Source organism: Bombina bombina, chromosome 5, assembly GCF_027579735.1.
Source record: "Bombina bombina isolate aBomBom1 chromosome 5, aBomBom1.pri, whole genome shotgun sequence".
Taxonomy (NCBI): domain Eukaryota; kingdom Metazoa; phylum Chordata; class Amphibia; order Anura; family Bombinatoridae; genus Bombina; species Bombina bombina.
In genome coordinates, this window is record NC_069503.1 from 318,709,791 (window position 1) to 318,735,654 (window position 25,864).

At 40.1% G+C, this 25,864-nt stretch overlaps 1 protein-coding gene across 2 annotated transcripts in view; it reads left to right on the forward strand.

Moving 5' to 3' along the window:
* The window catches only part of TMEM106B (transmembrane protein 106B), a 127,768-nt gene that overhangs the window by 87,110 nt on the left and 14,794 nt on the right, over positions 1–25,864 (forward strand). For both annotated transcript variants that reach the window (XM_053714102.1, XM_053714103.1), the window contains exon 7: positions 1,784–1,837. In XM_053714102.1, the coding sequence (XP_053570077.1) occupies positions 1,784–1,837 (54 nt within the window). The remainder of the gene's footprint in view (positions 1–1,783; positions 1,838–25,864) is intronic.

Here is a 25,864-nt window from a genome sequence, read left to right on the forward strand (position 1 = left end):
TAGAATTAAACAAATTAGATAATAGAAGTAAATCAGAAAGTTGTTTAAAATTGTATTCTCTAACTGAATCATGAAATAAAAAAATGTGGGTTTCATGTCCCTTTAAACATGATTTTCAGTCATCACTTTGTAAAAAAGGGTGCAAAATGTACCCTTAGTATGCTGCATCCTCCTCGCTAAACTCAGCGGTTCTGGCTAACTATGGCAAAGCACTTTTTTTTTTTCTTTTTTTTTTTTTTATATTGAGTCCACCTCTAAACCAATATCAGTGCTAATATAAAAAGTAAAAAAGAACTACTCAGTCCATGATGAGATTAAATCCATTAGTTTTTTTGGATTGGAGCCAAAGAGTGAAGCGGTGTGCTCCCTGCCTCTGTCGTGCTAGTCTTATGACCCTATTCTGTATTCTATCATGGCTATTGGTTTAGAGGTGGAAACGTCAGTTCATTGAGAAAAAAGCTCTTTGCCATGGGCAGCCAGAGCCCTGAGTTTAGCGAGGAGGCCACGGCATAGAAAGGCTAAGTTTAACACACTTTTTTTTACAAAGTTATGACTGAACATCTTGTTTATTTTTAGTGATGGAAAATCCTAGAGTTTCGAATTTACCATCACTTTAAGGGACAACTATTTTCGCTTCTGTTGAAAGCTTAATGATACTAATTATTTACCTGGTAATTGTGTTGTTATACGAAGAAGGGGAAAATTTACCTGGGGTAAGAAATCTCATTCTCTCCTTAAATTATTGTGCTGCAAACCGCACTTTAACCATTCTGTTTCTGACCTTGATTATATGTCTGCATGCTCTTTGCTATTAAGACTTCTACAGAGGTAATGGAGTAAAGTGGTATAAGGGAGGTTAAGTGGGGAGACTAACCTTGGCTATCTTGAGCACCTAAATTATAAGATTGCTTATATTGTCCCATTCCTGGTAGAGTACTCAGAGTGACAGTGTAATGAAAGCACAAGATCTGTCATCACATATAACACCATACACTTCTGCAAAGACACCTTAGTCCTCTGATAAGTTCTCCTCTCTGCAACGTTCCCTGGAGCAGCGACAGACAATACCTTTTTTTGCTGGAGTTACCAAATTGCCAGTCCCAATACATGGTGTTGCCATGGGTCACTTGCTGTACCTGGGTGTCGTGAACATCTCCACTCGCACCCCTTGTTAAGTGACATACACGTAGCTTTAGTAAAATACAACTGATGTCCACTAACCATGCAGTCGGCAAAATTAGCTGGGTGGTGCACCCAGGGATTTGACTTTGGGGAAAACACTGAGCCTTTTATCAGTGGTAATTTTCTAATGATAATTCCATAGCTGTTATGGTTACATTTAAAGGTACATGAAACCCAAAATGTTTTCTTTCATGATTCAGATAGAGAATACAATTTTAAACAACTTTCTATTTTACTTCTATTATCTAATCTGTTTCATTCTCTTGGTATCATGTGTTGAAGGAGCAGCAGTGCACTACTGGTTTCTAACTGAACACATGGGTGAGCCAATCACAATCAATATATATATATGCAGCCACCAATTAACAGCTAGAACTTCTAGGTTCTCTGCTGCTCCTGAGCTTGCCTAGATAAACATTTCAGCAAATTATAACAAGAGAAGAAAGCAAATGAAATAATAAAAGTAAATTGGAAAGTTGTTTAAAATTGTATTCTCTATCTAAATCATAAAAGAAAATGTTTGGGTTTCATGTCCCTTTAAGGTAGATAATTTTAATTATGGTTGTTTTTAAATTCATTTTTGTATTTTTTCCCTTTACAGCTCTTATTGTACACTTCCATCTATAAAGGTCCACAACATAGTGGTGATGATGCAGTAAGTATTCTTTTTATGTGTAACTTTTTTTTATATTGGAAATAATAAATTAACATGACTTTGATAAAACGGTATCAGATGTGTACTTCCTGTCAAGTCTCGTTGACTGATAACTATTTCCTGCTACCTGTGGCTGACTATGATCATTGGTATCTAACAGATAATGAGCCTTTGCAAGAAAAACTGATACAGCTCTATTTGTATCAAGTTATATTTAAAGGGAGATTAAATATGAAAAACGCTGAAAATGATGTTTAAAATATAGAATGTTTAATTATTTATAGTAAAAAACAAACTGCAATATAGTTTTATTATTTAGTTTGTCCCCTTTCCCTGTAATTTATCTAGAAACATTGTGAAGAAATTCCCCTTAGTTACTATAAAGTAATAAGCTCCTCATGTCAAAAACATAATTTATGCTTACCTGATAAATTTATTTCTCTTGTAGTGTATCCAGTCCACGGATCATCCATTACTTATGGAATATATTCTCCTTCCCAACAGGAAGCTGCAAGAGTCCACCCACAGCAAAGCTGCTATATAGCTCCTCCCCTAACTGCCATATTCAGTCATTCGACCGAAAACATGCAGAGAAAGGAAAAACCATAGGGTGCAGTGGTGACTGTAGTTCAAATGAAAAAATTACCTGCCTTAAAGTGACAGGGCGGGCCGTGGACTGGATACACTACAAGAGAAATAAATTTATCAGGTAAGCATAAATTATGTTTTCTCTTGTTAAGTGTATCCAGTCCACGGATCATCCATTACTTATGGAATACCAATACCAAAGCTAAAGTACACGGATGATGGGAGGGACAAGGCAGGTACTTAAACGGAAGTTACCACTGCCTGTAAAAAACCCTTTCTCCCAAAAATAGCCTCCGAAGAAGCAAGGTATCAAATTTGTTAAATTTGAAAAGTATGAAGCGCAGACCAAGACTCCGTCTTGTAAATCTGTTCAACAGAAGCCACATTTAAAAAAGGCCCAAGTGAAAACCACAGCTCTAGTAGAATGAGCTGTAATCCCTTCAGGAGGCTGCTGTCCAGCAGTCTCATAAGCTAAATGAATTATGCTTTTTAACCAAAAAGACAGAGAGGCTGCTGAAGTCTTTTGACCTCTCCTCTGTCCAGAATAGACAACAAACAAGGTGAACGTTTGATGAAAACTGTAGTAGCTTGTAAGTAAAACTTTAAAGCACAAACCACGTCCAATATTGTGTAATAGACGTTCCTTCTTTGAGGAAGGATTAGGATACAAGCATGGAACAACTATCTCTTGAGTGATGTACTTGTTAGATACCACCTTAGGAAAAAACCCAGGTTGGTACGCAGGACTACCTTATCCGTACGAAGGACCAGATAAGGAGAATCACATTGTAACACAGATAACTTGGAGACTCTACGAGTCGATGAATTAGCTACCCAAAAGGAACTTTCCAAGATAAAGATTGATATCTATGGAACAAAAAAGGTTCAAACGGAACTTCTTGAAGAACCTTAAGAATCAGGTTTAAGCTCCATGGCGGAGCAACAGTTTTAAACACAGGCTTGGATCTAACCAAAGCCTGACCAAATGCCTGAACGTCTAGAATACCTGCCAGACGCTTGTGCAAAAAAAAAAAAAAAAAAAAAAATAGACAGAGTAAAAATCTGTCCCCTTTTAAGGAATTAGCTGACAACCCTTTTCTCAAAAACATCTTGGAGAAAAGATAATATCCTGGGAATCCAGACTTTACTCCATGAGTAACCCTTGGATTCATAACAATCAGATATTTACACCATATCTATGTTCAATTTTCCTAGAGACAGGCTTTCATGTCTGTATTAAGGTATCAATGACTGACTCGGAGAAGCCATGCTTTGATAACATCAAGCGTTCAGTCTCCAGGCAGTCCATCTCAGATTGATTCTATTTAGATGGTTGAAAGGACCCTGAGGTAGAGGGACCTGTCTCAGAAGCAGAGACCGTGATGGAAAGGATGACATGTCCACCAGATCTGCATACCAGGTCCTGCGTGGCTACGCAGGCGCTGTCAAAAACACCAAAGCCCTCTCCTGCTTGGTCTTGACCTCCGGAGGAAATCCCACTCCCCCGGAAGAAAAGTCTGACGACTTAGAAAATCCACCTCCCAGTTCTCAACACCTGGGATATGGATAGCTGATAGACAAGAGTGAGTCTCTGTCCAGTGAATTATTGTAAGACTTCTAACATCGCTAGGGAACTTCTGTTCCCCCTTGATGGCTGATGTAAGCCACAGTCGTGTATATTGTCCGACTGAGTATGATGTACCTCAGAGTTGCTAACTGAGGCCAAGTCTGAAGAGCATGGAATATCACTCCCAGATCCAGAATATTTATTAGAAGGAGGGTCTCCTCCTAAGTCCACTATCCCTGAGCCTTCAGGGAGTTCCAGACTGCATCCCAACCTAAAAGGCTGGCATCTATTGTAACAATTGTCCCATCTGACCTGCGGAAGGTCATACCCTTGGACAGATGGACCCGACATAGTCACCAGAGAAGAGAATCTCTGGTCTCTTGGTCCAGGTTTAACAGGGGGACAAATCTGTGTAATCCCCGTTCCTCTGACTGAGCATGCATAGTTGCAGCGGTCTGAAATGTAGACGTGCAAACGGTACTATGTCCCTTGCCGCTACCATTAAGCCGATTTCATTCATGTACTGAGCCACCGAAGGGCGCGGATGGGATGAAAAAAACACGGCAGAAATTTAGAAACTTTGACAACCTGGACTCCGTCAGGTAAATTTTCATTTCTACAGAATCTATCAGAGTCCCTAGGAGGGAAACCCTTGAGATTGGGGATAGAGAACTCTTTCCTTGTTCACTTTCCACCCATGTGATCTCAGAAATGCCAGTACTACGTCCGTATGAGACTGGGCAATTTGGATGTTTGACGCCTGTATCAGGATGTCGTCTAAATAAGGGGCCACTTCTATGCCCCGCGGTCTAAGGACCGCCAAAGCGACCCCAGAACCTCCATAAAGGTTCTTGGGGCTGTAGATATCTCAAAGGAAAGAGCTACAAACTGGTAATGCCTGTCTAGAAAGGCAAACCTGAAAAACGATGGTGATCTTTATGCATCACAATGTGAGGATAAGCATCCTTCAAATCCATTGTAGTCCTCTATTGACTCTCCTGGATCATAGTTAAGATGGTACGAATAGTTTCCATCTTAAATGACGGAATTCTGAGGAATTTGTTTAAGATCTTTAGATCCAAAATAGGTCTGAAGGTTCCCTCTCCTTGGGAACCACAAACAGATTTGAGTAAAAACTCTGTCCCTGTTCCTCTCTTGGAACTGGATGGATCTCGTACACAATGTAAGAATGCCTCCTTCTTTATCTGGTTTGCAGATAATTGTGAAAGGCGAAATCTCCCCTTTTTTTGGGGGGGAATCTTTGAAATCCAGAAGATATCTCTGGGATATAAATTCCAATGCCTAGGGATCCTGGGCATCTCTTGCCCACGCCTGGGCAAAGAATGAAAGTCTGCCCCCTATAGGATCCGTTACCGGATAGGGGTCCGTTCCTTCATGCTGCCTTAGAGGCAGCAGCAGGCTCCTTGGCCTGCTTATCTTTGTTCCAGGTCCGATTGTCTCCAGACCGCCTTGGACTGAGCAAAAATTCCCTCTTGTTTTGCCTTAGAGGAAGAGGATGCCACACCTGCCCTGAAGTTTTTAAAAGGTACGAAAATTAGACTTTTTTTTTTTTTTTTTTTTGCCCTTGATTTAGACCTATCCTGAGGAAGGGCATGACCTTTTCCTCCAGTGATATAAGCAATAATCTCCTTCAAACCAGGCCCGAATAGGGTCTGCCCCTTGAAGGGAAGTTAAGTAGCTTATTTATTAAAGTCACGACAGCTGACCATGATATAAGCCATAGCGCTCTGCGCGCCAGTATAGTAAAAAACAGAATTCTTAGCCGTTAGTCTAGTCAAATGAACAAGGCATCAGAAAACAAAGGAATTGGCTAGCATAAGCTTGTCAAATATATTCATCCAATGGAGTCGCTTAACTGTAAAGCCTCATCAAGAGACTCAACCCAGAACGCCGCAGCAGCAGTGACAGAAGCAATGTATGCAAGGGGCTGCAGGATAAAACCCTGTTGAATAAACATTTTTTATCCATTGGATCTAAAAAGCACAACTGTCCTCGTCAGAGGTAGTGGTACGCTTAGCTAGAGTAGAAACTCTTCTCTCCACCTTAGGAACTGTCTGCCAGAAGTCCCGTGTGGTGGTAACTATTAGAAAACATTCTTCTAAAAAATAGGAGGGGAAGAGAACGGCACACCTGGTCTATCCCATTCCTTATTAAAAAATTTTTTAGTAAACCTCTTTAGGTATTGGAAAAACATCAGTACACACCGGCACTGCATATTATTTATCCAGTCTACACAATTTCTCTGGCCCTGCGATTGTACACATTCATTCAGAGCAGCCAAAGCCTCCCTGAGCAACAAGTGGAGGTTCTCAAGCATAAATTTTAAATGTAGAAATATCAGAATCAGGTTAAATCATCTTCCCTGAGTCAAAAAAAATCACCCACAGACTAAGCATATTGTGAGGTAGTATCATACATGGTTCTTAAAGCGTCTGTATGCTCTGTATCTACCCCCAGAGCTAACTGCTTTCCTTTAATTTCATGTAGTCTGACTAATACTGCTGCCAGAATATTATTCACCACCTTAGCCATGTCTTGTAAAATAAACGCTATGGGCGCCCTTGATGTACTTGGCGCCATTTGAGCGTGAGTCCCTGAAGCGGGAGTCGAAGGGTCTGACACGTGGGGAGAGTTAGTCGGCATAACTTTCCCCTCAACAGAATCCCCTGGTAAAAGAAACGCTATGGGTGCCCTTGATGTACTTGGCGCCATTTGAGCGTGAGTCCCTAAAGCGGGAGTCAAAAGGTCTGACACGTGGGGAGAGTTAGTCGGCATAACTACCCCCACGACAGAATCCTCTGGTGATAATGTTTTTAAAGACAAAAAATGATCTTTATTGTTTAACATGAAATCAGTACATCTGGTACACATTCTAAGATGGGGTTCCACCATGGCTTTAAAACATAATGAACACAGAGCTTCCTCTATGTCAGACATGTTAGAACAGACTAATAATGAGACTAGTAAGCTTGGAAAACACTTTAAATCAAGTTAACAAGCAAATATATAAAACGTTACTGTGCCTTTAAGAGAAACAAATTTTGTCAAAATTTGAAAAACAGTGAAAAAAAGGCAGTAAAACAAACGAAATTTTTACAGTACATGTAATAAGGTAACAGAGCATTGCACCCACTTGCAAATGGATGATTAACCCCTTAATGCAAAAAACAGATAAAAAAAAAATAAAAAAAAATGACAGACGTTTTTAAAAACAGACACAATAAACTGCCACAGCCAACAGCGGGAAGCTTCAGTTAACTGTTTCTATGCAAAATTTAAGCCAGCCATGTGGAAAAAACTTAGGCCCCAATAAGTTTTATCACCAAACATATGTTAAAAAACGATTAAACATGCCAGCAAACGTTTTAAAACACATTTTTACAAGAGTATGTATCTCTATTAATAAGCCTGATACCAGTCGCTATCGCTGCATTTAAGGCTTTACTTACATTACTTCGGTATCAGCAGTATTTTCTTAGTCAATTCCATTCCTAGAAAAATATTTTACTGCACATACCTTATCTGCAGGAAAACCTGCACGCCATTCCCCCTCTGAAGTACCTCACTCCTCAGAATGTGTGAGAACAGCAAATGGATCTTAGTTACGTCTGCTAAGATCATAGAAAAACGCAGGCAGATTCTTCTTCCAAATACTGCCTGAGATAAACAGAACACTCCGGTGCCATTTAAAAATAACAAACTTTTGATTGAAGAATAAACTAAGTAGAAAGCACCACAGACTCTCACGACCTCCTATCTATGTTGAGGCTTGCAAGAGAATGACTGAATATGGCAGTTAGGGGAGGAGCTATATAGCAGCTTTGCTGTGGGTGGACTCTTGCAGCTTCCTGTTGGGAAGGAGAATATATTCCATAAGTAATGGATGATCCGTGGACTGGATACACTTAACAAGAGAAACATAGGTTTCCCTTCTCTGCTGAGGACAATGAGGGGCAGATAAAGTTAGTAAAGAATGGCATTGTGGAATATAGCAATGTCTTTAAACCCTGATCAATGGATGGTAGTATAGCAGTTTGGCTAACTTCATGCATTGCTTAGTTTTAAGGATGTTCAATATCCCACCAAATATAATAGTTAAAGTGATAGTCTAGTCAAAATTAAACGTTCATAATTAGGATAGATCATGCAATTTTAAGCAACTTTCTAATTTACTCCTATTTTCAATTTTAACTTCTTTGTTCTCTTGGTATCTTTATTTGAAAAAGCAAGAATGCAAGCTTAGAAGCCAGCCCATTTTTGGTTCAGCACACTGGGTAGCGCTTGCTGATTGGTGTCTAAATGTAGCCACCAATCAGCAAGCACTACCCAGGTTCTGAACCAAACATAGGCCGTCTTCTAAACTTACATTCTTTTTCAAAAAAGATACCAAGAGAACGAAGCAAAATTGAATATAGGAGTAAATTAGAAAGTTGCTTAAAATTGCATGTTCTATCATAATCATGAAAGTTTAATTTTGACTAGACTGTCCCTTTAATGTTAATGATTTCTTCTGTTAAATTGTATAGAGTAAATTAAATAAACGAAGTATATCATGGCTTAAACTGTGTATCATACAATTGTATTAATTTTATTTTATTTAGATTAATTGTATTTAAAGTTAACGTAAAAAGTACACCTATAACTATACATTTACTCTAGGATTATTTAGGTGTTTCATTGGTTGTTTTTGTATTGGTTTGCAATTAGGTTTGTATATTTCTGGTTGTAAAAATTGACTTCTTGTCCCCTATGTTTATCTATGACCACTTCAGGGTAGTGAATACAGAAGGGTTGTACTTTAACAAATCACTATAAACAGGTTCCAAACTGTCCATCAGACTTGGATTAATAAGTGGACAAGTAATATGTTTTATTAAAGGAATATGAAAACTGTAATTTAAATGCAGACATATGTATACTGCCAAGTCATGGCTAATGAAGCCATATTCTTCTGTGAGGGTTGAATCCTGTACACTACTTTTTATTCAGTTTATTTTCCTGGTAGATGGTAAAAGCCCTCTACATACTAGAGCTGTATTCCTTGCTACTTTCCCAGAATCCTTTAGTCAGATTTTAGCCTCCAGGATCGAATAAGGTAAATTCTGAAGTGCTGGTATACATGTCGTTGATAGCGGTTCTCTAACTTACCCGAGACCCAGTTTCCCCCTCAGAGTGCTTGCAAAGAGTACAGCGGGGAAGACGGGAGTTTCTCCTGTTAAGTGTGATCAGTCCACGGGTCATCATTACTTCTGGGATATTGCTCCTCCCCAACAGGAAGTGCAAGAGGATTCACCCAGCAGAGCTGCCATATAGCTCCTCCCCTCTACGTCACCTCCAGTCATTCTCTTGCACCCAACGACTAGATAGGATGTGTGAGAGGACTATGGTGATTATACTTAGTTTTATACCTTCAATCAAAAGTTTGTTATTTTATAATAGCACCGGAGTGTGTTATTCCTTCTCTGGTAGAATTTGAAGAAGAATCTACCTGAGTTTTTACTATGATTTTAGCCGGCGTAGTTAAGATCATATTGCTGTTTCTCGGCCATCTGAGGAGAGGTAAACTTCAGATCAGGGGACAGCGGGCAGATTAATCTGCAAAGAGGTATGTAGCAGCTTATTATTTTCTGACAATGGAATTGATGAGAAAATTCTGCCATACCGATATAATGTAAACTCAGCCTTAAATGCAGTAGCAGCAACTGGTATCAGGCTGTCATGTATGTATATTTTACACTTCAGTATTCTGGGGAATGGCACTTCACTGGAATTATACGGTGTGCATAAGACTTTAGCCTAATTTGCAGGGACTAGCAACAGGTTTTTTAATAACACTTAATTTATGTTAAACGTTTTTTGCTGGCATGTAAAATCGTTTCATTTCTGAGGTACTGGGTGAATAAAATATTTTGGGCACTATTTTTTTCCACTTGGCAGTTGTTTTATTTAATTTATGACAGTTTACTGATCTCTCTCACTGTTGTGTGTGAGGGGGAGGGGCCGTTTTTGGCGCTTTTGCTACGCATCAAAAAATTCAGTCAGAAGCTCACTGTACTTCCTGCATGATCCGGTTCATCTCTACAGAACTCAGGGGTCTTCAAAACTAGTTTTGAGGGAGGTAATCACTCACAGCAGAGCTGTGAGATTGTAGTTGACTGTGATAAAAAACGTTTATTTCTGTAACTTTTTTTTCTGCTATCAGGGTTAGTTATCCTTTGCTAATGGGAACAAGCCTTTGCTAAAATTGTGTTTTTTACAAAGATTTGATGCTATAACCTTTCAGTTTATTAACTTTCAACTGTCATAACTCTTTCTGTGCTTCTTATAGGCACAGTACGTTTTCTTATTATAATAAATTACTTGAAAAGTATTTCCAAGTTGCTAGTTTATTTGCTAGTGTGTTAAACATGTCTGATTCAGAGGAAGACATCTGTGCTATATGTGCTAATGCCAAAGTGGAGCCCAATAGAAATTTATGTACTAACTGCATTGATGCTACTTTAAATAAGAGTCAATCTGTACAAATTGAACACATTTCACCAAACAACGAGGGGAGAGTTATGCCGACTAACTCGCCTCACGTGTCAGTACCTGCATCTCCCGCTCGGGAGGTGCGTGATATTGGGGCGCCGAGTACATCTGGGCGGCCATTACAAATCACATTACAGGATATGGCTACTGTTATGACTGAAGTTTTGGCTAAATTACCAGAACTAAGAGGTAAGCGTGATCACTCTGGGATGAGAACAGAGTGCGCTGATAATGTTAGGGCCATGTCAGATACTGCGTCACAACTTGCAGAACATGAGGACGGAGAGCTTCATTCTGCGGCTGACGGTTCTGATCCAAACAGATTGGATTCAGATATTTCAAATTTTAAATTTAAGCTGGAAAACCTCCGTGTATTACTAGGGGAGGTGTTAGCGGCTCTGAATGATTGTAACACGGTTGCAATACCAGAGAAAATGTGTAGGTTGGATAAATATTTTGCGGTACCGTCGAGTACTGACGTTTTTCCTATACCTAAGAGACTTACTGAAATTGTTACTAAGGAGTGGGATAGACCCGGTGTGCCGTTCTCACCCCCTCCGATATTTAGAAAGATGTTTCCAATAGACACCACCACACGGGACTTATGGCAAACGGTCCCTAAGGTGGAGGGAGCAGTTTCTACTTTAGCTAAGCGTACCACTATCCCGGTGGAGGATAGCTGTGCCTTTTCAGATCCAATGGATAAAAAGTTAGAGGGTTACCTTAAGAAAATGTTTGTTCAACAAGGTTTTATATTGCAACCCCTTGCATGCATTGCGCCTGTCACGGCTGCAGCAGCATTTTGGTTTGAGTCTCTGGAAGAGACACTTGAATCAGCTCCATTAGATGAGATTACACACAAGCTTAAAGCTCTTAAGTTAGCTAACTCAGATGCCGTAGTACATTTAACTAAGCTTACGGCTAAGAACTCCGGATTCGCCATTCAGGCGCGCAGAGCACTGTGGCTAAAATCCTGGTCAGCTGACGTTACTTCTAAGTCTAAATTACTTAATATACCTTTCAAAGGGCAGACCTTATTCGGGCCCGGATTGAAAGAAATTATTGCTGACATTACAGGAGGTAAAGGCCATGCCCTGCCTCAAGACAGAGCCAAACCTAAGGCTAGACAATCTAATTTTCGTTCCTTTCGGAATTTCAAAGCAGGAGCAGCATCAACTTCCTCTGCTCCAAAACAAGAAGGATCTGTTGCTCGCTACAGACAAGGCTGGAGACCTAACCAGTCCTGGAACAAGGGCAAGCAGGCCAGGAAACCTGCTGCTGCCCCTAAAACAGCATGAATTGAGGGCCCCCGATCCGGGAACGGATCTAGTGGGGGGCAGACTTTCTCTCTTCGCCCAGGCTTGGGCAAGAGATGTCCAGGATCCCTGGGCGCTAGAGATAATATCTCAGGGATACCTTCTGGACTTCAAATACTCTCCCCCAAGAGAGAGATTTCATCTGTCAAGGTTGTCAACAAACCAAATAAAGAAAGAGGCGTTTCTACACTGCGTACAAGAGCTTTTATTAATGGGAGTAATCCATCCAGTTCCACGGTCGGAACAGGGACAAGGGTTTTACTCAAATCTGTTTGTGGTAACCAAAAAAGAGGGAACTTTCAGGCCAATCCTGGATTTAAAGATCCTAAACAAATTCCTAAGAGTTCCATCGTTCAAAATGGAGACTATTCGGACAATTTTACCCATGATCCAAAAGGGTCAGTACATGACCACAGTGGATTTAAAAGATGCTTACCTTCACATACCGATCCACAAAGATCATTACCGGTATCTAAGGTTTGCCTTTCTAGACAGGCATTACCAGTTTGTAGCTCTTCCATTCGGATTGGCTACAGCTCCAAGAATCTTCACAAAGGTTCTGGGTGCTCTTCTGGCGGTACTAAGACCGCGAGGAATTTCGGTAGCTCCGTACCTAGACGACATTCTGATACAAGCTTCAAGCTTTCAAACTGCCAAGTCTCATACAGAGTTAGTACTGGCATTTCTAAGGTCGCATGGATGGAAGGTGAACGAAAAGAAGAGTTCTCTCTTTCCACTCACAAGAGTTCCCTTCCTGGGGACTCTTATAGATTCTGTAGAAATGAAAATTTACCTGACAGAAGACAGGTTAACAAAACTTCAAAGTGCATGCCGTGTCCTTCATTCCATTCAACACCCGTCAGTGGCTCAATGCATGGAGGTAATCGGCTTAATGGTAGCGGCAATGGACATAGTACCCTTTGCACGCCTACACCTCAGACCGCTGCAATTGTGCATGCTAAGTCAGTGGAATGGGGATTACTCAGACTTGTCCCCTTCTCTGAATCTGGATCAAGAGACCAGAAATTCTCTTCTATGGTGGCTTTCTCGGCCACATCTGTCCAGGGGGATGCCATTTAGCAGGCCAGACTGGACAATTGTAACAACAGACGCCAGCCTACTAGGTTGGGGCGCCGTCTGGAATTCTCTGAAGGCTCAGGGACAATGGAATCAGGAGGAGAGTCTCCTACCAATAAACATTCTGGAATTGAGAGCAGTTCTCAATGCCCTTCTGGCTTGGCCCCAGTTGACAACTCAGGGGTTCATCAGGTTTCAGTCGGACAACATCACGACTGTAGCCTACATCAACCATCAGGGAGGGACAAGAAGCTCCCTAGCAATGATGGAAGTATCAAAGATAATTCGCTGGGCAGAGTCTCACTCTTGCCACCTGTCAGCAATCCACATCCCGGGAGTGGAGAACTGGGAGGCGGATTTTTTAAGTCGTCAGACTTTTCATCCGGGGGAGTGGGAACTTCATCCGGAGGTCTTTGCCCAAATACTTCGTCATTGGGGCAAACCAGAGATAGATCTCATGGCGTCTCGACAGAACGCCAAGCTTCCTCGTTACGGGTCCAGATCCAGGGATCCGGGAGCGGTCCTGATAGATGCCTTGACAGCACCTTGGACCTTCAGGATGGCTTATGTGTTTCCACCCTTCCCGATGCTTCCTCGATTGATTGCCAGAATCAAACAGGAGAGAGCATCAGTGATTCTAATAGCGCCTGCATGGCCACGCAGGACTTGGTATGCAGATCTGGTGGACATGTCATCCTGTCCACCTTGGTCTCTACCTCTGAAACAGGACCTTCTGATACAGGGTCCTTTCAAACATCAAAATCTAACTTCTCTGAAGCTGACTGCTTGGAAATTGAACGCTTGATTTTATCAAAACGTGGTTTTTCTGAGTCCGTTATTGATACCTTAATACAGGCTAGGAAGCCTGTTACCAGAAAGATTTACCATAAAATATGGCGTAAATACCTATATTGGTGCGAATCCAAAGGTTACTCTTGGAGTAAGGTTAGGATTCCTAGGATATTGTCTTTTCTACAAGAAGGTTTAGAAAAGGGTTTATCCGCTAGTTCCTTAAAGGGACAGATCTCAGCTCTGTCCATTCTTTTACACAAACGTCTGTCAGAAGTTCCAGACGTTCAGGCTTTTTGTCAGGCTTTGGCCAGGATTAAGCCTGTGTTTAAAACTGTTGCTCCGCCATGGAGTTTAAACCTTGTTCTTAACGTTTTATAGGGCGTTCCGTTTGAACCCCTTCATTCCATTGATATAAAGTTGTTATCTTGGAAAGTTCTATTTTTAATGGCTATTTCCTCGGCTCGAAGAGTCTCTGAGTTATCAGCCTTACATTGTGATTCTCCTTATTTGATTTTTCACTCGGATAAGTTAGTTCTGCGTACTAAACCTGGGTTCTTACCTAAGGTAGTCACTAACAGGAATATCAATCAAGAGATTGTTGTTCCATCCTTGTGTCCAAATCCTTCTTCAAGGAAGGAACGACTTCTGCACAATCTGGATGTAGTTCGTGCCCTAAAATTTTATTTACAGGCAACTAAAGATTTTCGACAAACGTCTTCCCTGTTTGTCGTTTACTCTGGTCAGAGGAGAGGTCAAAAAGCTTCTGCTACCTCTCTCTCTTTTTGGCTTCGTAGCCTAATACGTTTAGCTTATGAGACTGCTGGACAGCAGCCTCCTGAAAGAATTACAGCTCATTCCACTAGAGCTGTGGCTTCCACTTGGGCCTTTAAGAATGAGGCCTCTGTTGAACAGATTTGCAAGGCTGCAACTTGGTCTTCGCTTCATACTTTTTCCAAATTTTACAAATTTGACACTTTTGCTTCTTCGGAGGCTATTTTTGGGAGAAAGGTTCTTCAGGCAGTGGTTCCTTCTGTATAAAGAGCCTGCCTGTCCCTCCCGTCATCCGTGTACTTTTGCTTTGGTATTGGTATCCCAGAAGTAATGATGACCCGTGGACTGATCACACTTAACAGGAGAAAACATAATTTATGCTTACCTGATAAATTCCTTTCTCCTGTAGTGTGATCAGTCCACGGCCCGCCCTGTTTTTTACGGCAGGTAAATATTTTTTAAATTATACTCCAGTCACCACTACACCCTTTGGCTTCTCCTTTCTCGTTGGTCCTTGGTCGAATGACTGGAGGTGACGTAGAGGGGAGGAGCTATATGGCAGCTCTGCTGGGTGAATCCTCTTGCACTTCCTGTTGGGGAGGAGCAATATCCCAGAAGTAATGATGACCCGTGGACTGATCACACTACAGGAGAAAGGAATTGATCAGGTAAGCATAAATTATGTTTTTTAGCTAGGCAGTGAAAATCTCCCAATGTGGATATGTCACAGGCCCTTCCAGGTGAATTGTGGATTTATCTACCAATCCCCTGGTATATACAGTTTGTTGCTCCTTGTATGATGTTTCAGATCTGGCAATCCCCCCCCTACACATTTTGATTATGAAAGTATGTTGGAAGTTTTTTGTTTTTTTTTCTAAATTGCATGCTCTGAAGCATGGAACTTTAATTTTGACTTTAGTAGCTCTTTAAGACCAACCCTTTTCAATTCCCTATAGAACAATTAGGTACATTTCAATCTGCAGATTCCTCTTTTGAGGATGGATTTTAAGAAACTCAGGACCCTCTCCCTGAAGCAGTGGCAGAGGATGTATCCTTTAATTTCAAACATAAACCTATTCATGCAATATTGCTTGGAAGTAGATCATTCTATCATTTCGGGGCACACAACCTGTTAAGAATTGATAAATTATTTAAGGTGGCACCCAAACAGCCTTCTACCTTTCCTGTACCTGTCTCAGTTTCTTTTATAGTTTCTAGAGAATGGAATAAACCAGGTGTTTCTGCTATTTTCATCTGCAAAGTTTAAGCTATATTTCCCCTCCCCTATGCAAAATTGGAGATGTGGGAAGCTGAGCAACTTCTACAATTGCTTGACGATTCCCATTTATTTAGAGGATAGTACCTCCTTAAGGAATCACATGGGACAGAAAGCTTGAAGGCTTTCACAGACAATCCTTTCAATTATCTGGTTTTATGTTTAAACCAGCTGTCAGCATATATTGTATAGCTGCAGCTATTGCTGTCTAGTGTGGCAAACTTTCAGAGATCATTTCTGCTGAAGCTTCTCTCGATGAGATCCATGATCACTTAATTCTCCTAAGTACCACATACAGCTTTATATGTGATGCAGCATGTGAGACCATACACATTAATGCAAAAAGTGCTGCTGTGGCTGTTTTGAAAAGACAAATCTTAAACCATTTTGGGTTACAGTCGTCTGACATTGTCTTTAAGAGCAGACTTTTATCTCTTCCCTTTCAGGGTAAAATCCTTTTTAGCCCAGGACTGGATGCAAATAGTGTCACAGACATTGGAGGCAAGTTAGCTTTCTTCACACAAAATAAAAAAATCTAAGGTTAAACATAGGTCCTCAGGACATTTTTTGTTTCCTTTTGGCAGTCCAAGTACCAAAAAGCTTCCTCTTTCTCTTCCATTGATCAGGTTCTCCCAAAACTTCTTGGAAGCCCATCCATTCCTGGTCTAAAATTAAGCAGACCAAGAAGTCCACTGTAATATAAAGGTGCGGCCCCCATTCCAAATCATTTTGATCAAACCCTTTTGGGGAATGATTCCTCTTGACCAGAGTTCCTTGGGGTCCCAAAAAGTCCAAAGTCTTCTTGTGTAAAAGATCTATAATCAATTGGATTAATTGTTCCAGTTCCAGCCTCAGAACCAACTGAACCAGGGATTTTTACGCCAATCTTTTCTTAGTCCAAAAGAAAGAAGAGTCTTTTCAGGCTGTACTTTATCTGAAGACCTTCAGCAAATTTCTGAAAGTACCTACTTTTAGGATGGAGACATTTACACTATACTAACTTTAGTGAAGGAGAGTCAGTTTATAGTTACCATAAATTTAAAACAAGCCTGTTTACATATTCCCATTCACAAGGATCATCTCAAGTGCCTTGGATTTTCCTTCCTAAACAGACATGTTTACCAAGGTCCTAGGATCCTTGTTAACAAGCTCAAGGAATCTCTGTAGTTCCTAATCTAGGGTATATTTTGATGTAGGCATCCTCACTTTGATTGGTCATGACACACACTCAAGCTGTTCTTCAACTACTTTGCAGTCACAGTTTGAGAATCAATTTACTAAAGAGTTTCTTAATTCCTCAGACTCTTGTATCCTTTCTAGGGTCGATCATCAACCTGTGCCTTTCACTAACAGAGCAACATAGGGTCAAACAGGCGTGTGCATCTTCTATTGCTCAGTGCATGAAAGTTGTGGGCTTCATGGTAGCTTTAGTTCCATTTGCCACGTTTCATATTCGGCCTCTTTAGCTGGCAATACTTTGACAGCGGAACGGAGACTACAGGGACCTGTCTCAGAGGATCATATTATATTTCAATATTGTCTTTAACATTGTTCCATACTCCCCTATCCCTTTATCACTTGTTCTCAGGTCCTCCTTCCTTTGGCCAGTTTCAACAGTGATCACCACATATGCCAGCCTAAGGTGCAGTTTGTCGGTCCCAGAGAGCACACAGATTTTGGTCTACTCAGTAGAGGTTACCAATAAATAACGTGCAACTCCGCAGATCTTCGGGGATGTTCAGATATGGTCCAACCCCAGGCAGGAATCTTCCCTATGATTCCAGTCAGTTAACATTACTACAGTGGCTTATGTAAATCACCAAGGAGGAATTTAAGTTTCTTGGCAATGAAGGAAGTGTCCCATATACTAAAATGTGCAGAATTTTACCATGAAAGAAAGTCAGCGAACCACCGTAATCTTAGATCCTGTCAAACACCTATACAGTGCTCACCTTAAACTGATTGGTTAAAGTGAAGGTCCATTTTGATGAATTAGTGCCGGTTTTTAATAAACCTATTAAAAACAAGGGCACTTTAATTCATCAAAATTGACTTTGCATCAAGCCAAGATTCACCCGGGGGGGGAAGCTGTGATTGGAGGAAGCCTGATTCGTCATTTCTGACGTCTGCAGAGGCTTCCGACGGCTGGGGGAATTGCTGGAGCGGCATTCAGGATTAAAAGGTAAGTTTTTGAAGAAAACAGTGAAATGTCAATTTTGATGAATTAAAGTGCCCTTGTTTTTAATAGTTTTATTAAAAACCGGGCACTAATTCATCAAAATGCCTGTCTATCGCTTCCCCATTTTGAATAATTAACATTTCTTTCATGTAATTAACAAGAGTCCATGAGCTAGTGACGTATGGGATATACATTCCTACCAGGAGGGGCAAAGTTTCCCAAACCTTAAAATGCCTATAAATACACCCCTCACCACACCCACAAATCAGTTTAATACTATGTTACAGGCTCGTAAATCTGTATCCAGAGAGATATATTATAGAGTCTGGAAGACTTATATTTCTTGGTGTCTTTCTCATCATTTTTCTTGGCATTCTTTTAGAATACCGAGAATATTACAATTTCTTCAGGATGGTTTAGATAAGGGTTTGTCCGCAAGTTCCTTGAAAGGTCAAATCTCTGCTCTTTCTGTTCTTTTTCACAGAAAGATTGCTATTCTTCCTGATATTCATTGTTTTGTACAAGCTTTGGTTCGTATAAAGCCTGTCATTAAGTCAATTTCTCCTCCTTGGAGTTTGAATTTGGTTCTGGGGGCTCTTCAAGCTCCTCCATTTGAACCTATGCATTCATTGGATATTAAATTACTTTCTTGGAAAGTTTTGTTCCTTTTGGCCATCTCTTCTGCCAGAAGAGTTTCTGAATTATCTGCTCTTTCTTGTGAGTCTCCTTTTCTGATTCTTCATCAGGATAAGGCGGTGTTGCGAACTTCTTTTGAATTTTTACCTAAAGTTGTGAATTCCAACAACATTAGTAGAGAAATTGTGGTTCCTTCATTATGTCCTAATCCTAAGAATTCTAAGGAGAAATCGTTGCATTCTTTGGATGTTGTTAGAGCTTTGAAATATTATGTTGAAGCTACGAAATCTTTCTGTAAGACTTCTAGTCTATTTGTTATCTTTTCCGGTTCTAGGAAAGGCCAGAAAGCTTCTGCCATTTCTTTGGCATCTTGGTTGAAATCTTTAATTCATCTTGCCTATGTTGAGTCGGGTAAAATTCCGCCTCAGAGAATTACAGCTCATTCTACTAGGTCAGTATCTACTTCCTGGGCGTTTAGGAATGAAGCTTCGGTTGACCAGATCTGCAAAGCAGCAACTTGGTCCTCTTTGCATACTTTTACTAAATTCTACCATTTTGATGTATTTTCTTCTTCTGAAGCAGTTTTTGGTAGAAAAGTTCTTCAGGCAGCGGTTTCAGTTTGAATCTTCTGCTTATGTTTTTTGTTAAACTTTATTTTGGGTGTGGATTATTTTCAGCAGGAATTGGCTGTCTTTATTTTATCCCTCCCTCTCTAGTGACTCTTGTGTGGAAAGATCCACATCTTGGGTAGTCATTATCCCATACGTCACTAGCTCATGGACTCTTGTTAATTACATGAAAGAAAACATAATTTATGTAAGAACTTACCTGATAAATTCATTTCTTTCATATTAACAAGAGTCCATGAGGCCCACCCTTTTTTGTGGTGGTTATGATTTTTTTGTATAAAGCACAATTATTCCAATTCCTTATTTTATATGCTTCGCACTTTTTTTCTTATCACCCCACTTCTTGGCTATTCGTTAAACTGATTTGTGGGTGTGGTGAGGGGTGTATTTATAGGCATTTTAAGGTTTGGGAAACTTTGCCCCTCCTGGTAGGAATGTATATCCCATACGTCACTAGCTCATGGACTCTTGTTAATATGAAAGAAATGAATTTATCAGGTAAGTTCTTACATAAATTATGTTTTTCAATTGCCCTCCATTTAAAAGTATCCACATTTTGATAGTGTACATTGATGAAATGTCTAGAAATGGCAGAGCATATCTCTTGTCTATGTATATTGTCAAAATATTAATTAATCCAGGACCTAACCTCTCTAGTTTGGGTGGATTTGCTTTAAAGGGACAGTCTAGGCCACAATAAACTTTCATGATTCAGATAGAGCATATAATTTTAAACAATTTTCCAATTTACTTTTATCACCAATTTTGCTTTGTTCTCTTGGTATTCTTAGTTGAAAGCTTAACCTAGGAGGTTCATATGCTAATTTCTTAGACCTTGAAGCCCACCTCTTTCAGATTGCATTTTAACAGTTTTTCACCACTAGAGGGTTCATATGCTAATTTCTTAGACCTTGAAGCCCACCTCTTTCAGATTGCATTTTAACAGTTTTTCACCACTAGAGGGTGTTCACATATTTCATATAGATAACACTGTGCTTGTGCACGTGAAGTAATCTGGGAGCAGGCACTGATTGGCTAGACTTCAAGTCTGTCAAAAGAACTGAAAAAAGGGGCAGTTTGCAGAGGCTTAGATACAAGATAATCACAGAGGTTAAAAGTATATTATAACTGTGTTGGTTATGCAAAACTGGGAAATGGGTAATAAAGGGATTATCTATCTTTTAAAACAATAAAAATTCTAGTGTAGACTGTCCCTTTAAATCACAATTTAAATCACTAGTCAGTAAGACCAATTTTTAAATCGATTTAAATCATGATTTTCATTTTTAGAATAGTAAAATTTCAGATTATTTTTCCAGTTATGTCAGACCATTAATGATTTGGTTATATATGGTTTATATATCATTAGATGCATATATAGATCATTGAAATTAATTAAATTATTGTGAGGCGGACTATCTCCAGTTTAATCGGTTAATCATTTATATTTGATCAACTTTTCAGCTGTACTTTATTGGAAGGAGAAAAGTAATAATTAAATAAAACTACCCACTAATGAGTAGATTATAGGGGGCACCAAACAAAAATAATAACAATAATGCAAAAAAAAATCCAAAGGATAAAAACAACTCAAATAAATAGTATCTTTGATAATATAAGAATATCCAATAATAAGATTCCACACTCAGGCTGCTCCACTTCCAATTGTATAGGCAACAATAGTATATATTTTAGAAGACACAAGGAAAAAACGCGCAACGCATAGTGTAATTTTGTAAAATTCAAATATGTCAAATTCAGAGAAGAAAAGGACTCACACTTTATGATGGCACCAAAAACAATGGTGCAATGAGCGCAGGCTGATACAATGTCTCCAGTTGGCTAGCACTCCGGTGAACTGCTCCCTGTATAAAGTGTACTGCAACAGACTGTTTTCTGTATGCTGTTCTCTTTGGCAAACGTCTAACTGGTAATAAAGCAGGGGTATCTATAAGTGATATCCTCAAACCATGCAATGAAAGTGCATATTGGACCACAACTGCACAAATAAATACTGGAGCTATCTATTCTGTAAAAGAATATTTCGGGTAGATTACGAGTTTGGCGTTAGCCTTAAAAAGCAGCGTTGAGAGGTCCCAACGCTGCTTTTTAACGCCCGCTGGTATTACGAGTCTGACAGGTACAGGTGTACCGCTCACTTTTTTTTTTTTGACTCGAAAATACTGCAAATCCACTTACGTCAATTGCGTATCCTATATTTTCAATGGGATTTTCCTAACGCCGGTATTACGAGTCTTCCTAAAAGTGAGCGGTACACCCTCTCCTGTCAAGACTCCTGCCGCATTTGAAAATCAGTAGTTAAGAGTTTTACGCTACAAAGCTGTAGCATAAAACTCTTAACTAAAGTGCTAAAAAGTACTCTAACACCCATAAACTACCTATTAACCCCTAAACCAAGGGCCCCCACATCGCAAACACTAAAATAAAAATTTTAACCCCTAATCTGCCGAACCGGACATCGTTGCTACTTTAATAAATGTATTAACCCCTAAATCGCCGCACTCCCGCCTCGCAAACACTAGTTAAATATTATTAACCCCTAATCTGCCGTCCCTAACATTGCCGACACCTACCTGCATTTATTAACCCCTAATCTGCTGCCCCCAACGTCACCGCCACTATATTAAATTTATTAACCCCTAAATCTAAGCCTAACCCCCCCTAACTTAAATATAATACAATAAATCTAAATAAAATTACTACAATTAAATAAATTATTCCTATTTAAAACTAAATACTTGCCTATAAAATAAACCCTAAGATAGCTACAATATTAACTAATAATTACATTGGAGCTACCTTAGGGTTTATTTTTATTTTACAGGCAACTTTGTATTTATTTTAACTAGGTAGAATAGTTACTAAATAGTTAACTATTTAATAAACTACCTAGATAAAATAAATACAAAAGTGCCTGTAAAATAAAACCTAACCTAAGTTACAATTACACCTAACACTACACTATAAATAAATTAATTATCTAAATTAAATTAATTAGAATTAAATAAAATAAAGTACAAAAAAAACACTGAATTACAGAAATTAATAAAATAATTATTTTTTAAACTAATTACACCTAATCTAATCCCCTAACAAAATAAAAAAAGCCCTACACTATACTAAATTGCAAATAGCCCTTAAAAGGGCTTTTTGCAGGGCATTGCCCCAAAGTAATCAGCTCTTTTACCTGTAAAAAAAAAAAAGTACAATACCCCACAGTATTAAAAGTACAATACCAATAGGATTAAGCTCGCATTCTATTGGCTGATCCAATCAGCCAATAGAATGCCAGCTCAATCCTATTGGCTGATTGGATCAGCCAATAGGATTGAACTTCAATCCTATTGGCTGATTGGATCAGCCAATAGGATTTTTTGTACCTTAATTCCTATTGGCTGATAGAATTATATCAGCCAATCGGAATTGGACGCCATCTTGGATGACGTCATTTAAAGGAACCTTCATTCTTCAGTTGGACGTGGTTTGAAGAGGATGCTCCGCGTCGGATGTCTTGAAGATGGACTCGCTCCGGATGGATGAAGAAAGAAGATGCCGTCTGGATGAAGACTTCTGCCCGTCTGGAGGACCTCTTCTGTCCGCGTGGAGGACCACTTCTGCCCGGCTTTGATTAAGACTTCTGCCCGCCTGGAGGACCACTTTGGCCCGGTTGGGTGAAGACTTCTCAAGGTAGGGTGATCTTCAAGGGGCTAGTGTTAGGTTTTATTAAGGGGGTATGGGGTGGGTTTTAGAGTAGGGTTGGGTGTGTGGGTGGTGGGTTTTAATGTTGGGGGGGTATTGTACTTTGGGGGGGTATTGTACAGGTAAAAGAGCTGATTACTTTGGGACAATGCCCCGCAAAAAGCCCTTTTAAGGGCTATTTGTAATTTAGTATAGGGTAGGGCTTTTTTTTTGGGGGGGGGGCTTTTTTATTTTATTAGGGGGATTAGATTAGGTGTAATTAGTTTAAAAAAATTGTAATTTTATTTTTTTCTGTAATTTAGTGGGTTTTTTTCTCCAACATTGGTGTGTCCGGTCCACGGCGTCATCCTTACTTGTGGGAATATCTCTTCCCCAACAGGAAATGGCAAAGAGTCCCAGCAAAGCTGTCCATATAGTCCCTCCTAGGCTCCGCCCACCCCAGTCATTCTCTTTGCCGTTGCACAGGCAACATCTCCACGGAGATGGTTAAGAGTATGTGGTGTTTAGTTGTAGTTTTTTAATTCTACTATCAAGAGTTTGTTATTTTAAAATAGTGCTGGTATGTACTATTTACTCTGAAACAGAAAAAGATGAAGAGTTCTGTTTGTGAGAGGAAGATGATTTTAGCAGACAGTAACTAAAATCGTTTGCTGTTTCCACATAGGACTGTTGAGATGAAGTAACTTCAGTTGGGGGAAGCAGTTAGCAGACTTTTCTGCTTAAGGTATGACTAGCCATATTTCTAACAAGACTGTGTAATGCTGGAAGGCTGTCATTTCCCCTCATGGGGACCGGTAAGCCATTTTCTTAGTCTCAAACAGAATAAAGGGCTTAATATGGGCTATAAAACTGGTAGACACTTTTATGGGCAAAATCGATTGCTTTATTTTGGCATTTTATACATGTTTATGCTTGTAATTCACACTTATAAGCTTGGGGAACGTTTTTTAACGTCAGGCACTGTGTTAGACACCTTTCCAGTCAGGAAGGGCCTTCCCAGTTGTAGGCTGAGCCTCATTTTCGCGCCATTAATGCGCAGTTACTTTTGAGAGCAAGACATGCAGATGCATGTGTGAGGATCTGAAAGTAGTTGGAAAAGTTCCTAGAAGGCTTCATCTGGTATCGTATTCCCCCCTGGGTTTGGTAAAGTCGCAGCAAAGGCTGTAGCTGGGACTGTAGAGGGGTTAAAACTGTAACCGGCTCCGGTTTCTTTATTTTAAGGGTTAAAGCTCTGAAAATTGTGCAATACTTTGAATGCTTTAAGACACTGTGGTGAAAATTTGGTAAATTTTGAACAATTGCTTCATACTTTTTCACATATTCAGTAATAAAGTGTGCACTGTTTAAAATTTAAAGAAACGGTAACGGTTTTGTTTTAAAACGGTTTTTGTACTTTTTTGAAAAGTTTAAGCCTGTTTAACATGTCTGCACCTTCAGATAAGCTATGTTCTATATGTTTGAAGATCAATGTGCGTGTCCCTTCAAAATTGTGTGATAATTGTGCCATAGCGTCCAAACAAAGTAAGGACAGTATTGCCACAGATAGTAAAGTTGCCCAAGATGATTCATCAGATGAAGGAAGTAGACATAGTTCTACATCATCTCCTTCTGTGTCTACGCCAGTTTTGCCCACGCAGGAGGCCCCTAGTACCTCTAGCGCGCCAATGCTTATTACTATGCAACAATTAACGGCAGTAATGGATAACTCCATAGCAAATATTTTATCCAAAATGCCTGCATATCAGAGAAAGCGTGATTGCTCTGTTTTAAACACTGTAGAGCAGGAGGGCGCTGATGATAATTGCTCTGTCATACCCTCACACCAATCTGAAGGGGTCATGAGGGTGGTTTTGTCGGATGGGGAAATTTCAGATTCAGGTAAAATTTCTCAACAAGCAGAACCTGATGTTGTGACATTTAAATTTAAATTAGAGCATCTCCGCGCACTGCTTAAGGAGGTGTTATCTACTCAGGATGATTGTGACAACCTGGTCATTCCAGAAAAATTATGCAAGATGGACAAGTTCCTAGAGGTTCCGGTGCACCCTGACGCTTTTCCTATACCCAAGCGGGTGGCGGATATAGTGAATAAGGAGTGGGAGAAGCCCGGCATACCTTTTGTCCCCCCTCCTATATTTATGAAATTATTTCCTATGGTCGACCCCAGAAAGGACTTATGGCAGACAGTCCCTAAGGTCGAGGGGGCAGTTTCTACTTTAAACAAGCGCACTACTATTCCTATCGAGGATAATTGTGCTTTCAAAGATCCTATGGAGAAAAAATTGGAGGGTTTGCTTAAAAAGTTTTTGTACAACAAGGTTACCTCCTGCAACCCATTTCGTGCATTGTTCCTGTCACTACAGCAGCGTGGTTCTGGTTCGAGGAACTAGAAAAGTCGCTCAGTAGAGAGACTCCGTATGAGGAGGTTATGGACAGAGTTCACGCACTCAAGTTGGCTAATTCTTTTATTTTAGATGCCACTTTGCAACTAGCTAGATTAGCGGCGAAAAATTCAGGGTTTGCAATTGTGGCGCGCAGAGCGCTTTGGCTAAAGTCTTGGTCAGCGGATGTATCTTCCAAGACAAAATTGCTTAATATCCCCTTCAAGGGTAAGACTCTCTGGGCCAGAATTGAAAGAGATTATTTCAGACATCACTGGGGGAAAGGGCCATGCCCTCCCACAAGATAGGCCTTTCAAAGCAAAGAATAAGTCTAATTTTCGTTCCTTTCGCAATTTCAGGAACGGACCGGCCTCCAACTCTGCATCCTCTAAACAAGAGGGTAATACCTCTCAAACCAAACCAGCCTGGAAACCGGCGCAAGGCTGGAACAAGGGTAAGCAGGCCAAGAAGCCTGCTGCTGCTAACAAAACAGCATGAAGGAGTAGCCCCTGATCCGGGACCGGATCTAGTAGGGGGCAGACT